Raw genomic sequence first — 21,104 nt, 5'->3', positions numbered from 1 at the left:
TTACCATACAGACAGGAGAAGAAGCTTGCAGGCAATTAACTTAATATGGCATACTGGCCTTTAATTTTAAAATACTATACAAAATAATTAATCAGAATACTTACTCCTGCTCACTCACGACAAAGAACTCCCCGCTCAAGCTCGCCGTCTCTGCAAGATTAACGATGGCAGTTTGCACGCACAGCTACTAGAAGATTTACATCTGTCAGACAGGTTGCTGACGCAGTCAAGCTTCATTTGAGTCTGTGCGTCAGAAACGGAAGTGCTAAAAAACGCTAAAAATGGGCTTCACTTGTCTCAATTGAGTTCCAATGGTGTTGCTGTGTCCATTTCTTTTTACCTGTATTTAATGTACTGTAAACTCTGGTGTGAAGGTGCACAAATCGCTGTCGCTTTCTCTCACACACACACAGTGACAGAGAGAGAGAGAGAGAGAGTTGAAACTACATTTAAACAATATTCTTTGTTGTATTTTCCTGCCAAAATAACAGCGTGCCTCTTGAGTCTTCAGCTTTTAAGAACAGCCAAATATTAAATAATAACAAATATTGTGATTGCATCATATAATAATTGCTGTTAATAATGTTCATCGTCTGGTTGACTACGTCTTGTATTAATTTTTCAGAAAATTCCTGTCAAATGCACATAAACTGACAGTCACCACTTATAAGCTACTACTAAATATTGTAAAAAACGTAATTTCTGTAAAGTTGCTTTGGAATGATTTGTTTTGTAAAAAGCGCTATACAAATAAACTTGAATTGAATTGAACAGCCAGGTTTTCTGTTAGTGGGTGGAGTTAATTCGCAAACGGCAATCTCATTGGCTGGTGTCCACCTATCATTGTTCCTGTTTTGATTTCAGCAAATCAGTTTGAGTGAACGTGCACAACTCGATTAATATTCATGAATCCAGGAGCTCATTAATCCTTAGTGTGTTTTACATTCTGTGTGTAAACCTGTTTAGGTCTAGGCCAACCCTGAAATGTATGGCTGACACTAAAATGCTTCCACAATGGAGAGTATATATATACACACAAACACACACACAAACACACAAACACCGCCCACTTCTAGTGCAGAGGAAGCCTGGAGGTGTTGAGTCTCCTTCAGATGTGTGTGTATGTATTTGAGGATTGATTCTGCAGAAACCAACAAAGAGACCAGGAGCCCTACTAACACTGTTTCTGTCAGCCTCGTACTGAAGCATCTCACACAGTCTGCAGGCACGATGAGCGCATGTAAACAAGGTTATAGGCGACTGTGTGTGTGTGTGTGTGTGTGTGGAGGGCAAGAGGACGAACAGACACCCACTCTATCTTTCTTCTCTCGCCTACATGTGTCTTGGTTCGCCTCCAGAATTTGGAGTATCTAAACTAAAAGCAGTGTTGATACAAACCCTCGACCCTACACATATCATTAAATCTCATTTGAACAATTCAGTGTTAAAGGAATAATTCAGCCCAAAATCTTCTACATTTAACATGATGTTTTGTAGGGCTAGGTGATAAATGATCATACGGAGATCAAGATTAAAAGAAGATTTGCTCAGAGACACTTTAGCAGAAAAAAACATTTTTTTCTTTTTAGTTTCAATAAATAATCTTGGGATGGGTGTTTTTTCTGTATGGATGTTTGAGTGTGTTTTCATAGAATATTATATGAATGTACTCACCCTCAGGCCATCCAAGATATAGATGAGTTTGTTTCTTTATCAAATTTGGAGAAATGTAGCATTGTGTCACTTGTTCATCAATGGACACTCTGCAGTGAATGGGTGCCGTCAGAATGAGTTCAAACAGCTGATAAAAACATCACAATAATTCACAAGTAATCCACACCACTCTAGTCCATCAGTTAATGTCTTGTGAAACTAAAATCTGTTTTGTAAGACCTCAATCCATCACTTAAAACTTAAAAACCTTTGCTTCCAGCTAAAATACTGCAGGGGATCCATTGGTGAGCAAGTGATGTAATGCTACATTTCTCCAAATCTGATCTCAGATGGCTTGAGGGTTAGTGAATTTTCACTACATTTAAATTTTCGTCCTTTAAGTCCTTTATTTCATTGCACGACCTCTTTAAAGACTCCTCCATCAGAAAATCAACAGCATTGCATCAATCACTGTGGCTGTAAAGTGCGCGCGCGTGTGTGTGTGTGTGTGTGTGTGGTCTTGTCAAACTGTGCAGAGGTTCTGATATAAATAGACATCATCAATCACGAGTGCGTGCGTGATGTGCGTCTGACGGAGAAGTGTGCAGTGACGCATAACTGTCAGTCAAACCTGTCACACAGACACCTGACGGATGCACAGCAGTGTATCATTATTGACATCGCACGTGCGTTCATTCACTTCACAGAAACCCTGAACTGACTTCCTGCTCTGAATTCATGCCTGCGGGACACATCTGATCAGAACCATTCAACTTATAAAAAATGAACCAGTGTCACGTAGCTTTAAATAGTTCAGCCAAAAATGAACATTTGCTGAAAATGTCCTCCCCTCAGGCCATCCGAGATGTAGATGAGTTTGTTTATTCATTTGGAGAAATGTCATTTCATCAATGGATGCTCTGCAGTGAATGGGTGCCGTCAGAATGAGAGTCCAAACAGCTGATAAAAACATCACAATAATCCACAATACTCCAGTCAATTCTTGTGAAACCAAAACCAAAATCTGTTTTGTAAGACACAAATCCATCTTTATGATGTATTAAACTTTAAGCTCCTCCTTCTTAGAAAAATATAATTCCATAATTCACGCTTCCTCAAGTGAAAAAGTCAATTTCCTGTTGTCCTCTCACATTAAAATCCAACCACATATTTGTTAAGAGCTGTTCTGGACAATTTTTGGATGTAAAATCATATCTCCTGGAGTATGGCCTCTCAGGAGGGTTTATAAAGAGGTTAACTCCTTAAAGAGAAATCGCAAAACCAGCACTTTCTGCTCGAGCAGCCTCATTGTTCTTCATTGGCTTGATTTCTCAATCTGTCTTGGTTTTATGTGTGACCCCTTCAGTCGCCCTCATGGGCAGCCTTCCAGAAAACTCCATTAACATTTGAGGAGCACTAAAGGCTCTCTTTTTCATATTAGATGTTTCTCTCGGGAGGAAATGGCATTCGTGGGTAATCCTATTGAAGGCGGCTCATTTTACGTTGAATTGGCTTATTTTGGGGATGGAGTAAATTGTATTTCGGCGACGGATGAGTTTCATTACGAGGTTCTGCTGGTTTTGTCACTGTTTGTTTTTAACAGCCTCTGACAAAACAGGATCTGTCTTTCTCTTGTTTTCTGTAATAGCATTTGATTTGGTCTCTGTTTGCGGCCAAGAACAGGTTTATGAGAATCTGTTTACTGCCCTGTTTTCACATTTAGAGTGTATTGCGGTAAATTAGACTGCATGGTAACGAATCATGGTCATTGTTGTAATATGACCGCAATCTCACACTTTCCTGCATCTACTTGATTCAACACCCAAAATAAAGATAGATAAAATCTACTGCAGTTTCCTGCAACAGATTTGCATGCTTTTAATTCAGCTAGCTGGTCATAACTTAGCAGTTTTCTGTTGGGCACACGTCTTCATGGGAAGTGTAATGTTTATATGTATTGCAATGAAATTTGGCCCAAGAATCCATAACATCTTAATGCAGAAATCAGCAAGAATCCCCCCCACCCCAAAAAAAGTTGCAAGTTGCAATGCACCAAATTAGGGCTGAACAATTTTGGGGTCTGAATGTGATTTTTGTGATTTAAAAATTTTGACTTTTATTTGAAAAATGTGATTCAAAATAAATAAATAACTAGTTTTAGATCTCTAGATTTGCTGTACTTTTTTGTTGTGCTGCACAATTTGGCCACAAATTATTATTATATTATATTATATTATATTATATTATATTATATTATATTATATTATATTATATTATATTATATTATATTATATTATATTATATTAAACACTGCAATAAATTGAATATTTAATAATAATACTAATGAGAATTTTATTTTACATATATTACATTAATTGATATATCAAGGCTTTTGTGATTTGATAATCACACTAAACCATATCACAATTTTTCTGAATAGTTGTTCATCATTAGTTATGTAACTACATTAGTTACAAAATGTAAAAAAAAAAATTCTAAATATAAATATTTCAAGTAATAAAAAAACTTGATACAATAATAATAAAAAAAAATCTAAGACATTTAAAAATGGTATAATAAACAAATATTTGCTTGTGAGCTCTCAGAACAAACAAATGAATAATTCAACCAGCATTCGTGTATTTACCAGAAGAGCAGTGTTTCTGTGGTGTATAAAATAATAATAAATGAATTCCTGTTTAATTATTGGAAAGAATAACTATTGAGAATATAAATACTTATAAAAAGTTGTAAAGCATCCAAGTGTATTACACTGAGAATTTGAGAAGAAAATGTTTAATTGTCATGAAAAAAAGTTTAATTTTCTTTTATTGCTTAAATAAATTCACATTTCCATAAAATGTTCTGGTATTGATATTAAATATAATATTACTATAATATAATATACATACTACAATTATATTGTCGATTTCAATATCATACAAATTACATTTTGTTACAGTAATGTGACACTAGATATATTACTTAAATTGAGTTTATGGTATTTTATTATAGTAAAAGAATTACAAAAAAAGGGTCTAAACACTGTACAAACTAAATCTTGATAAGCATAAAAATAAGACTTTTTATTTATTGCATAAATGTACGATTTCTTAAATCCCAAGGAATATTCATTTGTTTAGTTACTTTATTTTTTTAGAGGATGCAGTGTGACCTGTGCACAGCTTTTGTAAGTGTTGCAGATGAAGCACATGAAGTCAGGTCAGGTCGGTCCGCTGAGGATATTACCGTCAAATCAGAAGACTGTTTAAGAGGATTATGAGGGGAAATAAGGGTCTCTGTCTTAATAACACGTCTTATGTCTTCATACTTACAGTCTGTTACACTGACACACTCTTTGCTCAAACAAATGCACAGAAGTTGTCGTGTGAAAGGGCTGAAGTTTTTTTGCCATTGCATATGTTTATCCCGTCATTACTGACCTTAAGAAAGTAGCGTGTGCTCAGGGAAACTTCTAGTAGATGTGTGTTTATGTGCTGAATGAGATATTATGTTTCTATTACATTGCATTCAGCAGAACTGAAACAATCATGCAAATACAAGCAGCCTAAAAATGCAGCTTGCATGCTGAATAAGGAAAGACATGTTGTTTTTGAGTGTGTTTCAGCTGAAGCTCACATGCATTCAACAGTAAGCAAACACACTGTAAGGTTACAGTAGAAGACTGGGTCTTATGCTTTCTCTGATTTGAGTGATGCATTAGATATTGAGTCAGTATATCACTTGCATTGACACGAACGGGAGAAATTCTCCTCAAATGCATCTCATAAAAGAGCCAGTTACAGAAAAGTCAATGTTTGTTCTTTACGATTGTAAGAAACAGTCATGGAGTGGGTAATGTTGCTCTCAGGTTTTACTCTGCTACCTGAAGTGTACAGTTATCTGTGCTACTTGAGGACAAGAAGCAATGTTTATGATACTGGCATCAGGGGTGTAATAGTCATAGCTAAAACTGAACCTAAAATGAAAACCATTAAAGAAAAGTTTGTTACTTGAAATAAAATGTATACCATTTTTGCATTATATTTTAGTGATGTACTAAAATAACTAAAATGGAAATATAAATTAATCAAAACTATGGACATACTGTATATATGTCATTTAAGTAAAAAAAAAAAAAAAAAAAAAAGGAAGGATACATTAAATTAGTCAAAGGTGGCAGTAAAGACATTCATAAATGCTGTTCTTATAAACTTCCTAATCATACAATAATCCTGAAAAAAATTTAATGTGGTTTCCACAAAGATATTAAGCAATGACCGCTGAAAATTCAGCTTTGCCACCACAGAATATTATATATTTTTAATTTTTTTTAATAGATAACCACTTGAAGTAATATTTCAAAGCTTCTGACAAAAATCTTACAGACCCCAAACTTAAAAAAAAGTGTATATTTTTAAAATATTTCAATTTATTTTATTGCAATTTAGAAAGTTTTAATAAAATATATTTATTCTAATTGAATTTAATATTTTATTGTATTCATTTATTTAGATTTTTTTTGCCAATTAAGTACTTTTTGTAATTCATTTATCTTAACTTCCCCACTGTTAGGAGGAATTTTCTTTCTAAAATCATGCATTTAGGGAATAATAAAGTCACTAGTTTGTGATAAAGTTATGGAATAAGGTAACTTCTCAACCTGCATCTGTGTTTGACCGTGATGCTGGTGCGCAGACAGAGATGTGAAGTACGGTACAAATATCCAGCTTTGCAGTTTTTGTCATGTATTTCTCCAGCTACATAAATACGCTCCGGCGTGTTGTTTTAACTAAGTGACTGCTGGGAGTTTTATGACGGGAGCCTGTGAAGCGCTAAAGGTCAGCTGTCACCGCGGCTCATTACAGCGGAGACGCCGCAGCTGTGTGTTATGTACCACAGGTAGTAAAGGTCAAGTTTGTCCCCTGCAGTCCATTTCTGATCATTCAAGAAAGAAAGCATGTCAAATCACTGCTCTCCACGGGTGACCTTTCACCGCAGATCTGTGTGTGTTTGATAGCAGACTCTTGAGTTCAGAGCTTGATCCTTCAACAGCCAACAATCAACCAGACCAGCTCAACTTTTGAACAAGGATGTGATTAATTACTCACATTTTTTCATTCTTATATGGCATTATATGTCCACGATTGGTCAATTAATTTTACAGACATTTTCATTAACGCTAAAACATAACGCAGCTTTCAAAATACAAGTACAAAATACTAAATGCAGGTAAAATACCAGTAAAAAATATGAACATTTCTTCATATTAATACAGTACAGTGTACCCTTTTTACCATGAATATGTATTAGCATGATATGAAACGTAATTTTTTTTTCAATGATGCTCTTGTAAGCAAAAATTATAATTTATATATATAAATTATATAAATATATATATATATATATATATATATATATATATATATATATATATATATATATATATATATATATATATATATATATATTATATTATATGTATTAAATATAAATTTTACCATTTAATATAGTAATCCAGTGAGAGTTTTGTCTGACAACAGCCAGTGCTATGTATATATATATATATATATGTGTGTGTGTGTGTGTGTGTGTGTGTGTGTGTGTATATATATATATATATATATATATATATATATATATATATATATATATATATATATATAGCACTGGCTGTTGTCAGACAAAACTCTCACTGGATTATTATATTAAATGGTAAAATGAATGTCTGGAAATGTAAATTGATATTTCCTACTGAAACACTTCAGCAAAACCTAGAAATAAAAAATACTAGTGTTCTAATAATTTTGGCCACCACAGTAATCACTTTAATATTTAAATGTAAATACTAAATATATAAATAAATAAAAATATATAACTTAATATATTTAAATAATAACTTAAATTTTTTAAATATTGAGTAGTTCTTCATTGAAGGAATAACTGTCTTATATTGAGATGTGTGCACGCATTTTTTTTCCTTTTAATAATTGATTTTGTTATTGGATGAGAAATGCTTGTTCATATTGAGATTTGAATGAGTACAGTTAGAGTCATTGCTGAGATCTAGTAGCAGGAGAGAGTCTCCTTTAGATCAGTTTTATCTCATTTCTGTTGAAGAAATAACTCTGAGGGTAAAGTGGTTCCATTTGTGTCTTTTATGTCCTATTGGATTTGTTTTTTTTTTTCTTTAACCCGGCCCCTGTAAGTGTAATCCCTTCAGCTCAGAGTGTGGATGAAAGCACATGGTCTGGCGGTGCTTTAGCGCTCTGAGAGCAGGATCGATAGATGCTGGGATCTCTGACCTTGACTGCATTGTTCTGCAGGGCACATCTGGCCTCAGCAGCTGGAGCTGCACCTCACTAATGAACGAGAGACAGACGAGAGACGGTGAGACATGAAAGACGAGACGTCTGACTGCTCATTATTTGCTCTGGTGTCTAATTAAAGCCTCGTTTGCAAAACACTTAAACAACATTTTCCCAACTCTAAAGAAGAGCAGAGCGACAGAGAGAGAGTGTGTTTCTATCTCTCTGTTGTCCTATCATTTTAGGTATATAAAGATTCACTCAACTCATGATTCACAATTCAGATTTTACGATTCAAATCGATTCACAATGTTTTTAACGCAATTAGATTTAAGACAAAATATTAAATTAATTTTGTCCTTGTATTATTGTTTGGACATAATGCTGCACATTTCTTTGTGAAATTGAAATATAGCACTATAACAATATACTAATATAACACTTGGATATCTTTGCTCTTTTCTTGGTTTTGATTGCTTCTGTTGTCCTAATTTCTAAGTCACTTTGGATAAATGCGTCTGCTATGTAACATTAAATATAATGTAAATGTAAATAACAAAACTAAATTGAAATTTTAAAATAAGGCCCAAATCAAACAAGTAACACAAATAAAATATATTTCTTCATATAAACAAAACAAGGCTTTGTCTGTGGCTGTGCTCTTTCCATTTAAAACGAGAGGCAGCCACTGTATTTGAATCACGATCCACACAAAGATGCTGCACACATGCAACATGAGCAGTTTTTAATCTAAATTAGATTGTATAATTTTGAAATCTGAAGCAAAAACAGAATGGTTTGACTTTAGTTTTGTGAAACTATACAGGAGAAATATATGCATGAAGCTGAAACAGCAGACGAACCGAACGAGATGCAGATTCATTCTCTGCCAGCAGGTGGCGCTTTAAGTGTTTTCTTGGATACCGCCGTAAACTTTTGAACTTTTGAACTTTGAACTAATATGTATTATACAGATGAAACGAAAAAAATACCATCTAAAGTTTTTTTTTAAGGACAGTTAAGTTCCCCTCAGACGTACATTAATATAAACTCCTATCCATAATTCAAACGGCTCACGGTTACTCGTTGCACCCTTACTATAATTTAATCCATCATTCATTTTATCATTTAGTATTTTTATCATTCAATCTACTCCATAATCATTCAGTGTATTGTTCAATCGTTCATGCTATCGTTCTGTCGTTTTCTTTCAATCTATTGTTTTTATTTTTCAATCTTTTGTTTGATTGTTCAATCTATAGTTAATTTGTTTAATTCGTTGTTCTGTCTATTGTTTTATCGTTCAGTCTATCGGTTTATCTTTTAATCTTTAATTCTATCCTGTTATTGTTCACTTTAAAATTTTATTTATTTTTATTTATTTTTTTGTCAGTAAGGTCTATAAACCTTCAAACTTTTGATACTTTTTTCAAATCTTTTGTGGAACCTTTATTCAGATTTTCTTGTTACTTTTAAATTTCAGTTCATTTGAATTTTAATTGCAATTCTGCTTCATGTTCAAATACAGAAGTTCAACTTGAATTTGAAAGCCATCCTCAGTTGATTTTTAAATGCTGTGAAACCGTGGTGTTTTGTGTCCATGTCACTTTACCACAATATTGAGCGTCAGCAAACTGTTCTGGGCAGTGAGTTTATAGAGTTACGTGTCACACACAAGTTATTCTGACGTTTAGCTGATGCTGTCTTTTCTTACATGACTGACAGTCTCTTACTGCAGGGATGTTTCCCCTGGAGTCAAGGACATGATGGAGATCCAGGGCTCAAGTTCTTATACTTTCTCCACTTTAAGATTACGAGTTTAATCCTGTAATCTCCTGAAGATTGTGTGATCATACATCTGGAGATCTCGTCTGATGCGTGTTGCTCACTTATTAATGTTTTCAGAAGAAGACCTTGTGTCGTGTTTCCCAAGAAATGGTGTGAGCATGATCATAAATATAATAACAGTAAAGATTTTACTCCTAGAATAGTTTTCAGCATTTATAAACATTATAAAAGGAAATGAAAATCTGTTGAAATTGTGAAGAATTCTACTCTTCTCTGTTTTCTCTGTTTTGTCTTGTGCTACAGTATGTTAGAACTGCTTTTTGGGATGCTTTTATCTTAAAGGTGCCATCCCCTTTTTTATACAATTAAATTATTAATTCCTTTAAATAAATTCAATGAAAAAATAAATAAATAAACAAGTTAGTGTATTATAACAGTATATAGTATGTATTAAATATATATATAAATATATATAAATATATATATAAATATATATAAATGTAAATATTTTACATTTTTTATTTATTTTATTTTTTTATGATTTTTACATCATCTATTATAATTATAATATTATTATTATTATTATTATTTCTATTATTATTCAATATTTTTTTTGCATTATGCATAATTGTTATTATTAGTAGTAGTTGTAGTAGTAAATTGATGTTACTATAAGTGAAGTGACATTCAGCCAAGTATGGTGATCCATACTCAGAATTTGTGCTCTGCATTTAACCCATCCGAAATGCACACACACAGAGCAGTGAACACACACACACACTGTGAGCACACACCCGGAGCAGTGGGCAGCCATTTATGCTGCGGCGCCCGGGGAGCAGTTGGGGGTTCAATGCCTTGCTCAAGGGCACCTAAGTCATGGTATTGAAGGTGGAGAGAGAACTGTACATGCACTCCCCCCACCCACAATTCCGTCCGGCCCGGGACTAGAACTCACAACCCTTCGATTGGGAGTCCTACCCTCTAACCATTAGGCCACGACTTAAGCCAAAGTGATTCTCTCTTTTCAAGTGACATAATAATTTAATACCTACATATAATAAATATGTTTATTAAACACCATCATCATACTTAGAAGCATTGAAACAATAGTGTAGAGTTTGGCTGGATTCAGCTGGAGTTGATGTCAGTCTGTGTTTTCTATAGTTTATTAGAACAGGTTAATAACGTGTCCCGATCTCTCAGTACAGTAGAAGCTTCTATGACGCAGTCTATCCCAGTTTTGGAGGAAAAGCACAGATTTCTAAATGGATGATTGCTGAGTTTGTGTTCTTGTTTTGATGTGGTTCTGGCAGATCCCTGTGCCCCTGTCCTGGTTTGATTAACAGCGTCCAGCATCTCCCAGATGAATCCTGTCCTAGATTGTCATTCCCCTTTGCTGGATCATTGTAGGCCCCCTAACAAACACACACACACACAAAGACATGCACTGCAAGGCTCCTGTTGTAATCCGTCAAAACGTTGACCTTAAGTATAATTCATGGTGAGGTCATGCATGCATCATTCAGCGCTCATGGGGAGGTTTATTGCGGGCAGGTACCGCTGTGTGATGTACGACCCTCTGTCTGGGTTCTGAGCACATCGTGTCGGGTCGGGGGGGTCATTTGGGTTGACCTTTCTTCTGAGTGATTGACAGGTAAATGACAGTCGTGTAGCACCATAAAGATGATGAAGCTTTGAGTCTGAAAGGTCAGAGGAGGCGTTACTGGGGAAGCAAAGCATGATGGGAAAAGAGGGCGGAACCCTTCACAAGCTAAGAGGGTTTTAATGTTTTAATTTAATTTAATGTCTTTTCAGGTTAAAGAACATCACAAATTGCATGAGGTATGAGGCTTTTTTTTTCTTTCTTCAAAAGGGTTTTATATTATAATTTATACTTTTATTCATCAAAGATGTATTAAATTGATTAAAAGTGACAGTTAAGACATTTATAATGCTGTGACGAATTGCAATTTAAAATTCTTTCGAGATTCTATCAAAAACATCAAAAACGACATACTGCCTGAGCGCAGCTTATAAAATCTGCAGCATCACATGTTCAGTAATGGGGAGTAGCTTTTTATCTTTTTCTTCCATACAAAGTGGCACATGACTTATTTTTGTACAGTATAGCTATAGGCTTACCTGATAAGTGTTATAAAACATTTTTTTTTTATTATCATAAATGCATCTTAATCTTAAATGATGTGCTATGCTAATCTCAAGGCACTGTTAACAAGAGACTCTGTTGTTGACAGACCTGTTTCCGTTGTTGATCTTCTGTCCTCATTAGCCTCTATTTACAGAGGAAACATAAAACCCCCGTTAGACTCCATAAACATATCTAGATGATGATCACTTGACAGATCTCAAGCACATCTGCTGCTGTGTCATTTCCTCCTGTTTAAAACCCTGAAACAGTCCATCCTGAGTACAGGAGGACATTTCTGACGCTCTGTTTGGTGAGTTTTAGGTGTAAATGATGCAAAAATGCTGTTTGCAACAAATTTCAATTCCATAACGTAATGCATTTCAGAGTAAACAGAATATTTAGTGGGATCGAGAGTTGATGAAAGTTGCGATTATGTTTATTATTATTGTTATTATTATTCTGCAGCAGAATCAGGCTTCCATAGTTTGGCTTGTAAAGAAAACACAGTGCTATCAGCAGCTGTGACTCATTCTTAATGAATCCCCCCGGTCTCTAATCAGAGAAATGGCAGGAAAATCGGATGTGGCTTGACTTTTACATCAGTGCACAGTGTGGCTGAAAGATCATGTAACTGAACACAATTACTCAACTGTGATGTTACTACAGGGGAATTAGAAGATCAAATGATGACACAAGCTCCGTGCTTTAACGTCACTCTTTGCAGACATATCATCTCTCATCAGCCCTCACACTGGATTCTGTCTTTCTCTCTCCTAATGAAAACTGATGTCCTGTTAATATTCAATAAAGATGCATTAAAAGCTGTTCTGTCATATTTCTCTTTAATGCTCCATTTGCATTGAGAGATATGCAACAAACTAGAATGATCTCTTTATGATGTCTACAACAGGTATTCTGGCAGTTTTGCTCTAAATATTGGCATTCTAGCTTTTCGCATTACTGTCTTACAGTGCTGTTGATCATAACAGTAAATAGTTTTGTTGTATCATGTGTTTACAGAAATGCATTTGCATACTTGCAGTGTAGAAATCTGTTTTGAGGTAACAGGAACATTGTTTATTTTGTTGCATTGCATGCATTGTTGCAAGGACATGCACTTGTGAATAATGCTTGTTAGAAAAAGTACTTTATTTTGTACTTTAGACCTTTAGAATGTATCTAAACAGGTACATTCTCATTCTGTTGCATTGCACACTTGCATTATAGCAGTGCCATGTGTTTGTAGACAGCATCTGTGATTATAAAAGCAGTATTTTAGTTGTCACATTGCTTGCTATAGCATGCACTTGCAGCAAATTTGTAGATTTATAAGAAACATTCTAGTTGTGTTTGCATGCAGTGTTCATTGTAAACTACATTGATTAAAACAAACAGGATCATTCTAGTTTTGTTTCTTTGCACTGTTTCATGTATGCAGTGAAGTCAGCTATGTTGATTTTAAAGCAGAAACATTCTACTGTAGTTCTGTTGCATTGCACACCCGCAGTGTTTTACGATCATGCATTTGTTGTAGTTCTGTCGCAGGGCTTGTAAAGACATGTATTTGCAGTGAATTTTGTTGATACCAACATTTTGTTCGGTCAGTGTTGCAGAGCTGCACGCTTGCACTGAAGAAACTGCATCGATTAAAACCAGATCAATGCATCTGAATTTAGTTTTGTTGCATTGCTTGCTTGCAGTTCTAGTACTATCACACCACTTGTGTTGTAATGAAATGCACTTGCAGTGAGAGATATGAGTTATAACTGGAACATTCCAGTTGTGTTTCTTTGCATTGCAGTGAACTGTAGACACGTTTTTTTATTATAACAGGGACATTTTAGTTTTGTTGCATTTCTTACTTACAGTATAGTCAGCTTTGTTCGTTTAAAACAGGAATGTTTTAAACTGTTCTTTCTAAGATAAAACAACAACATGATATCTTTATCATCCTCACCGATTATAAAGGGATCATTCTAGTTTTGTGCGTCGTTGGTTTGCAATGTTGCTGAGAAGACAGCTTTATCATTATAATGAGAGTTTTGTAGTTGTTGCATCTAGAAAAGCTTAATTTATGCTCTTATTCCCACTGAAGCTTACAAACCCCACAATCATCAAGTGTAGATACAGGAAAACTGATGACGCTGGGTTTTCTAGGGTCGTTCCAGTGCACTTATCACATCAGTTTGACAGCATGGTGATTGGTCACAAAGCATGTGTCAACATCTGCGGGACATGTCTGGGGGATTTTTTTAAGGACAGTTCTACTTTGCTTGCAGGGTCGCATAGAAAAGTTAGTTTTGTTCTTACTTGCAGTGTTTCTCATACAAAATCAAACAAAAAGCCTTAACTTTGTAATATACAACGTTAGATCTATTATTTATATAACCTTTCAGATTTGTCAATGTTAGAACAGACATGTATATATTATGCACCTGTTGTGAATCTTGTATGTAGTGAACCTTTTCTCTGCACACAAATAAGAACATGTACAGAACATTTTGATTGATGATGTTTAACCTTAGATATCAATGACAGATAGTTGCTTGAAAATTGTTTTTTCTCTGCTGTCTTCTAACCCACCGACCATGTAACATCTTTTTCTCTTTCTTTCTCCAGAGCAGTAATGCATTCAGAGATCCCAACTTTTGGACTCCAAAAACTGTTAAAGCCAATGAGACGCCAGTGAAGCTTACAAACCCCACAATCATCAAGTGTAGATACAGAATGGTAGATCTGCCTTCTTGACGTGTCATGATGCACAAATATCCACGGTCTATTGATGTATCTACATAGACACAACCGCTTCTGGACGCCCCACTTGAAGAGCTCTACTTTAACCGGCAGACCCAGCATGCCCGGCGTCCATCGGTTGTGACTGGAGTTTGGTGGCAGCATGCGTCCATGGACGGGCTCCTGGTAGCTGCCACATCACTCTGTTAATTTTGCATAAAGTTAAACTCTCATCACCAGCATTGCATCGCCTGTGGTTGCCAATGCTAATATCGCAGCAAATCGCTGTCAGCAATGAATGTCTCAATCATTCCTGGAGGAAAACTGATGACGCTGGGTTTTCTAGGGTCGTTCCAGTGCACTTATCACATCAGTTTGACAGCATGGTGATTGGTCACAAAGCATGTGTCAACATCTGCGGGACATGTCTGGGGGAACGAGGGGGATTTAGCTGTCAGGGTCTGAATCCGTGAGAAGGAAAGAGTTGAGACGTGAAGATGAGGGCAGAACAGATGTACGCGGTGAGGAGCCGCAGCGGGTCCAGGCATTTTAAGAGTCTCCTCACATCTGTCATGAGATTGTCATTTTGATCAATCCTTGTGGGTGCTGAGGCAGGGCTGTGAGGAACTGCATTTTTATTTGTGTGTTTTAGTTGTATTTGGATGTTTTCAGTTCATTTTCATTAGCCCGCTGTGTTCTCTGTAGCAACTGTTTTGAATCAGGACTCTGGATTTGATGTAGTGTCTCAACACAGAAACACTTTATCAGAAAAAAGTAAGCATTAAAATCAAATTTGGTCTTAGGAATATGGAGTGTGTGAGGCTAAAATGTTTATATAATAATTCCACACTTACAGTCATGCAAATGTCTAGACAACTTCACTGTCACACACTATTTGCAGTGTTGCAATGGCCTGCATGCAGTTTGAGTTTAATTAATTATTACTGGAACATTTTAGTTTAATTGCATTTCTCTCTTGCAGTGTTGCATGATCACACATGCCTGCAGTGTAGACAACTTTTGTTGACTGTAACAAGAACATTTTAATTGTTACATTTCTCTTTTGCAGATTTGTCAGTGTTGTTGATTTTAAACAGAAACATCCTATTGCTTGCAATGTTGCAGGGTCATGCGTTTGCAGTGTAGACGGCTTCATTGATTATAAAAGGAATATTCTAGTTTTGTCTCTCTGCTTGCAGTGTTGCAATGACCTGCACATGCAGTGAGTTTAATTGATTATAACCGAAACATTCTAGCTGTTTTTTACAATGCTGCATGCTTGCACAGCTTTGTTGATTTACAACAGGAATAGAATGGCTGAACAGCACAATTGTAGTTTTGCATGCAATTGCAATGTAAAAAGCTTCATTGATTATAAAAGGAACTTTAGTTCTGTCATCGCTTGCAGTGTTGCAAAGACATGCACTTGCAGTGCGTTAAATTACAACTGCAACACATGTTCTCTTGCAGCGTTGCATGCATCCAGTGTAAACAGCTTTGTTGATTCTAACAGGAACACTTTAGTAATGTTGCATTTCTCACTTGAAGTGATGCAGGATCACACACTGGCAGTGTTCTAGTTTTGCTGCATTGCACCCTTGCCGTTATGCATATCAAGTGCTGGCAATGTCATTGATTCAAACAGGAAGATTATAGTTTTGATGTGTTTAATTGGAGTGTTGCACAGTTGCATGCTTGTTGCATTTCTCACTTGCAGTTTGGTCAGCCTTGTTGATTTTAAACAGAAATGTTCTGGTTCTCTTGCACTGTACATTTTGCAGGGTCATGCGTTTGCAGTGTTGACAACTTCATTTATTATTTAAGGACAGTTCTACTTTGCTTGCAGGGTCGCATAGAAAAGTTAGTTTTGTTCTTACTTGCAGTGTTTCTCATACAAAATCAAACAAAAAGCCTTAACTTTGTAATATACAACGTTAGATCTATTATTTATATAACCTTTCAGATTTGTCAATGTTAGAACAGACATGTATATATTATGCACCTGTTGTGAATCTTGTATGTAGTGAACCTTTTCTCTGCACACAAATAAGAACATGTACAGAACATTTTGATTGATGATGTTTAACCTTAGATATCAATGACAGATAGTTGCTTGAAAATTGTTTTTTCTCTGCTGTCTTCTAACCCACCGACCATGTAACATCTTTTTCTCTTTCTTTCTCCAGAGCAGTAATGCATTCAGAGATCCCAACTTTTGGACTCCAAAAACTGTTAAAGCCAATGAGACGCCAGTGAAGCTTACAAACCCCACAATCATCAAGTGTAGATACAGAATGGTAGATCTGCCTTCTTGACGTGTCATGATGCACAAATATCCACGGTCTATTGATGTATCTACATAGACACAACCGCTTCTGGACGCCCCACTTGAAGAGCTCTACTTTAACCGGCAGACCCAGCATGCCCGGCGTCCATCGGTTGTGACTGGAGTTTGGTGGCAGCATGCGTCCATGGACGGGCTCCTGGCGCTGGATAGCGCTGGTCCTGCTGGCCTGGGGGACATTGCTCTTTTATATTGGGGGACATCTGGTGAGAGACAACGAAGATGTGCCACGCTCCAGCCGTGAGCTGGCAAAGATCCTCACCAAGCTGGAGCGACTGAAGCAGCAGAACGAAGACCTGCGGCGCATGGCTCAGTCACTACGGTAAAGCAGCTCACTACAGTTAATTAACACTGCTTTGCATCTAATTAGTTAAACTTATTTCTGACTTATTTTGGTGTTTTGCTCTAGCATTTCACAGTTTGTGCATACTGTATGTGTGCATTTATGTTTGAATAAATGCATTTATGGATTTGAATAAATAAGCTTTCAATTGAAGTATGGTTTGTTAGGATATTATGATATTTGACAGATACGACTATATGAAAAACTGCAAAAAATTGCCTTTACATTAGTTTCTTAGCAATGCACAGTGGGACATTTACAAAATATCTTCACGGAACATGATCTTTACTTAATATCCTAATGATTTTTGGCAAATCATTTTGACCCAAACAATGTATTGTTGACTATTATACCCCAGAGACTTGAGACTGGTTTTGTGATCCTGGGTCACATATATTCATTTCATATTATTTTTGCTTTCAACAGCCATTTGTAAGGTGAAGAAGTCTTGTATTCTCCCTTAATCAGCAGAAAAACTGCAACAAATGCATGATTCCTGTCTTTCTTTTGAACCAAAGTACAACTATTTATTAGATTTTCACATGTATAAATGATTCTGACAACATTATTTTATCTTGATTTCCAGTTTTTCCACTCCTGTGCAGATTGTAAGCTAATGCTGATAAATAATAAAATAAAGATGCATTGTGTATTATAGATTAATTTGTTGGTGAATATTATATTTGAGACACAGTTTGGTTTATGGTGTCAAGGCAGAGTTCTGTCACCAAATAGCGTTTCTAACATGTGCAGCGTTTGGCCCGATTCTGTCTGATGTGAGTGTAGTGCCCTCCATACAGTGTCAGCGCTTGTGCTTCCAACAGAACAAGAGAAGTAGAAGCATATGAGTTCTGTAGACATAAAATCCCATGTCTATAATCTGCTAAATGCAGAATTGTCAGTAGAATACTGATATTAAAATGTGAATGTTTTTATGAACATTTGTTTTTATTTACTTCCTTCAATAATTGTTGTTTTTTATTAGAGCTCTTGCAGTGTAATGTTTTTATTATATATATATATATAGAGAGAGATAGATATAAAAAGCGACTACATATTATAATTGTAAGAACATTTTAAAATCATGTATATTTTTATTATTGGATTGTTGTTTTAATATTAATGAATGATATTAGAAAAACATGTTTATAAATGTTTTTCTTGATTTTATTTTACATTTTATAATCTTAATATTAATAGTTTTTGCAAGTCACTTTTGATAAAAGCATCAGAGAAATGCAGAAATGTTAGTGTAATACTAATAACATATGAATGTTTTTATTAACATTTGTTTTGAATTTTTAAACTGCTCAAAAAAAAAAGCTCAACTGAAATCATATTTATTTTCCTCTGAATAATGATTGTTTTTATTTTATATTTATTTGTTTATAATTATATTAATAATATGCTGTAAAATGTTACAAAATATTTTAAAGCATTGTAAAAACATATATTTGTATATTATCGTTTTGTTGTTTTATAAATTATAAAATCCCATGATTCTAAATTTACTTTTGAGCAAAACTGAGCCAGTCTGGCCGTAGCTTTCAACCATGATTTATATACGTGTGTGTGTGTGTGTGTGTGTGTGTGTGCGTGTGTGTGTGTGCGTGCGTGCGTGCGTGTAATTACTATAATATTTAATATTCATAATTTTGAAAGTCTATTGGATAAATGTAAATACATAAATAATATAAATGTTAAAATGTGCATGTTTTAATATATATTTTTAATTGGAATTAATTTCCTAACTTAAAATGCTAAAAGAAGTCTCACTGTAAACTGAACTCATATTTATTTTCCTCTCAATAACTGTTTTTATTGAGGCACACAAGAGTTCTTGCAGTTTTGTGACATGTGACGTGTGACTCAGAGTCTGAGGAGTTTTGCAGGATGTTCTGGAGAGACATAAGGGAGGTTTTCTAAAATTCTGGTGGAAAAAGTCACAATATATGAAGAGCATATACTAGTTTGGAGGAAATTTGGTGCTGTCATGGTTTCATTGGCTGACTTTTGACGCTGCACAGCAAATGTCAGAGTATTGTGCAAAATGTTCAAGTGTTTTTTGCAGAGTACCTGGAGAAAGCAAGTTCCGAACAAGATCATCAGTGATTGCATCAGGACTTCAAAATTAACTGAAGAAATAATTAAGGATTACAGCTGCCACAATTAAATAATTGGGAAACGTGTTGATTACAGTGCAGTGATGTTTAGTTTTATGGGAAGCGGGCTCGAAGCTGTAGCACACAAGCATGTAGTTTCTCAAAAACAGCTTTTCTATGGATCCAAAAAGCCAATCTAGATTGAATAGAGCTACGTTGGTCATTTGTCTTTGTCAGGCTGAAGGAGGGCCATCTGTTTCAGATATAAATCTTGATCTGATCAATGTCTTCTGTGCTTTAATTCCAAACAGATCGTCCATCGTGGCTCTTGTGTGTCTTTCAGCCTCGGTCGGGTCTCAGTCTCTAATTGATCTGCTCTAAACCTGGAGGTCCATGATAACAATCCCAGATCTCTGATAGGTCCAGCAGCAGGGAACTGGAGGAATATTGATTATGAAACAGCTGTATTTATTAGTGGGGTTTACTAAGGCAAGATTCACTATGAATAGTGCTCATTTGTGTTGAGTTCTTTTGAATATATATATATATATATATATATATATATATGAAGAGCTTGGATGCAAAAGCTTCTTAGTGCCATCTGAAATCTTCTTCAGAAATTAGCATTTTTCTCATGATCCTATATTTACATTCAAATTTTCACTTTAATGGCAATAAATAGAACCTACTCATTGGCATTACAGTGAAATTAATGAACTTTCACATTAGAGCCTGAGAAAAATACTTGTTTTAGAAGAAAGTTTTAGATCTAAGAGGCTTTTGCAGCAGAGTTCGTCATACTGTACATATATGTGTGTGTCCCGATGGGGTCGGGCTTAATTTATACCCTCTTACGCGAGCTCGGGCCGGGCTCGGGCTTGCGCTCCGGTTTGCGAGTTGAACGTGCGATCATGTGATGTGTTTCGATTAGTGCAAGAAAGATGTGAAAATGGATTCTGATTTGGTGTAACAGAGGCTTGCCTCTGGCGATTATGTTTTGGTTGCACCAACTAAAGCAAAGTCTGAAGTGTGGAAAAGTTTTGACCAGGTTTATAATGAAAATAATGAGTGAATAATGACGCACCATCAGTGAGCGCAGGAACGCACTGAAGACATCTACAGTGGATTAAATCATTTTCCTTCACAAAAACATGGAGGCTTAGCCTAATCGCTGTGAGTAAAGGTTTCAAATGATAACTAAATATTCATTGAGTCTTAAATACATAATATGAACAGAGTATATATGCTAATGTTGGCATTATTCTTTTAATGTCAGCTGCTAGTGGCGATGCAAATCCGGCGGAGCCTTTATCTTAATTTCGTCATTGCCAAATACCCATCTTAATTTAATTTGTTAAAAAAGACTCGTTTTTATTGGTGCGTTGGTCTGTTTATGGGTTAAACGAGCCTATGTCTATTGAGAGTGCTGAGATGTTAAGATGTCACAGAAGACTTATTTTATTTCTTTATTCCAACTTCCAAGTGGTTAGTTATGAATAAATTATTTAAAAACATGTATAAATGACATATTCTTGAAAAAAGGCAAAAGAGCTGTGTGCGTGCGCACATTTGAATAATGTCGGGTTGTAAACGGGTTCGGGCTCAAAAGGTACTTGTCCTGCTCGGGCCGAAACCTGTCGAAGCCTAACTTTTATGGCCCGATTGCAGCTCTTTTCTGTTGCAC

At 35.4% G+C, this 21,104-nt stretch overlaps 1 protein-coding gene across 2 annotated transcripts in view; it reads left to right on the top strand.

The window, feature by feature from the left end:
- fut8b (fucosyltransferase 8b (alpha (1,6) fucosyltransferase)) overlaps window positions 1-21,104 on the top strand; it is a 76,595-nt gene that overhangs the window by 29,721 nt on the left and 25,770 nt on the right. Inside the window, exons 2-3 of one of the 2 annotated variants that reach the window (XM_026290474.1) lie at window positions 14,523-14,628; window positions 16,818-17,297. In XM_026290474.1, the coding sequence (XP_026146259.1) occupies window positions 17,095-17,297 (203 nt within the window). In that variant the 5' untranslated portion in view covers window positions 14,523-14,628; window positions 16,818-17,094. Of the gene's footprint in view, window positions 1-14,517; window positions 14,629-16,817; window positions 17,298-21,104 lie in introns of both variants that reach the window. The other variant, XM_026290473.1, reaches the window with a different exon arrangement.

The sequence above is a fragment of the Carassius auratus genome, chromosome 20, assembly GCF_003368295.1.
Source record: "Carassius auratus strain Wakin chromosome 20, ASM336829v1, whole genome shotgun sequence".
Lineage (NCBI taxonomy): Eukaryota > Metazoa > Chordata > Actinopteri > Cypriniformes > Cyprinidae > Carassius > Carassius auratus.
The sequence above is the reverse complement of the archived record's forward strand: the minus strand, read 5'-3'. Positions and strand labels throughout refer to the sequence as shown.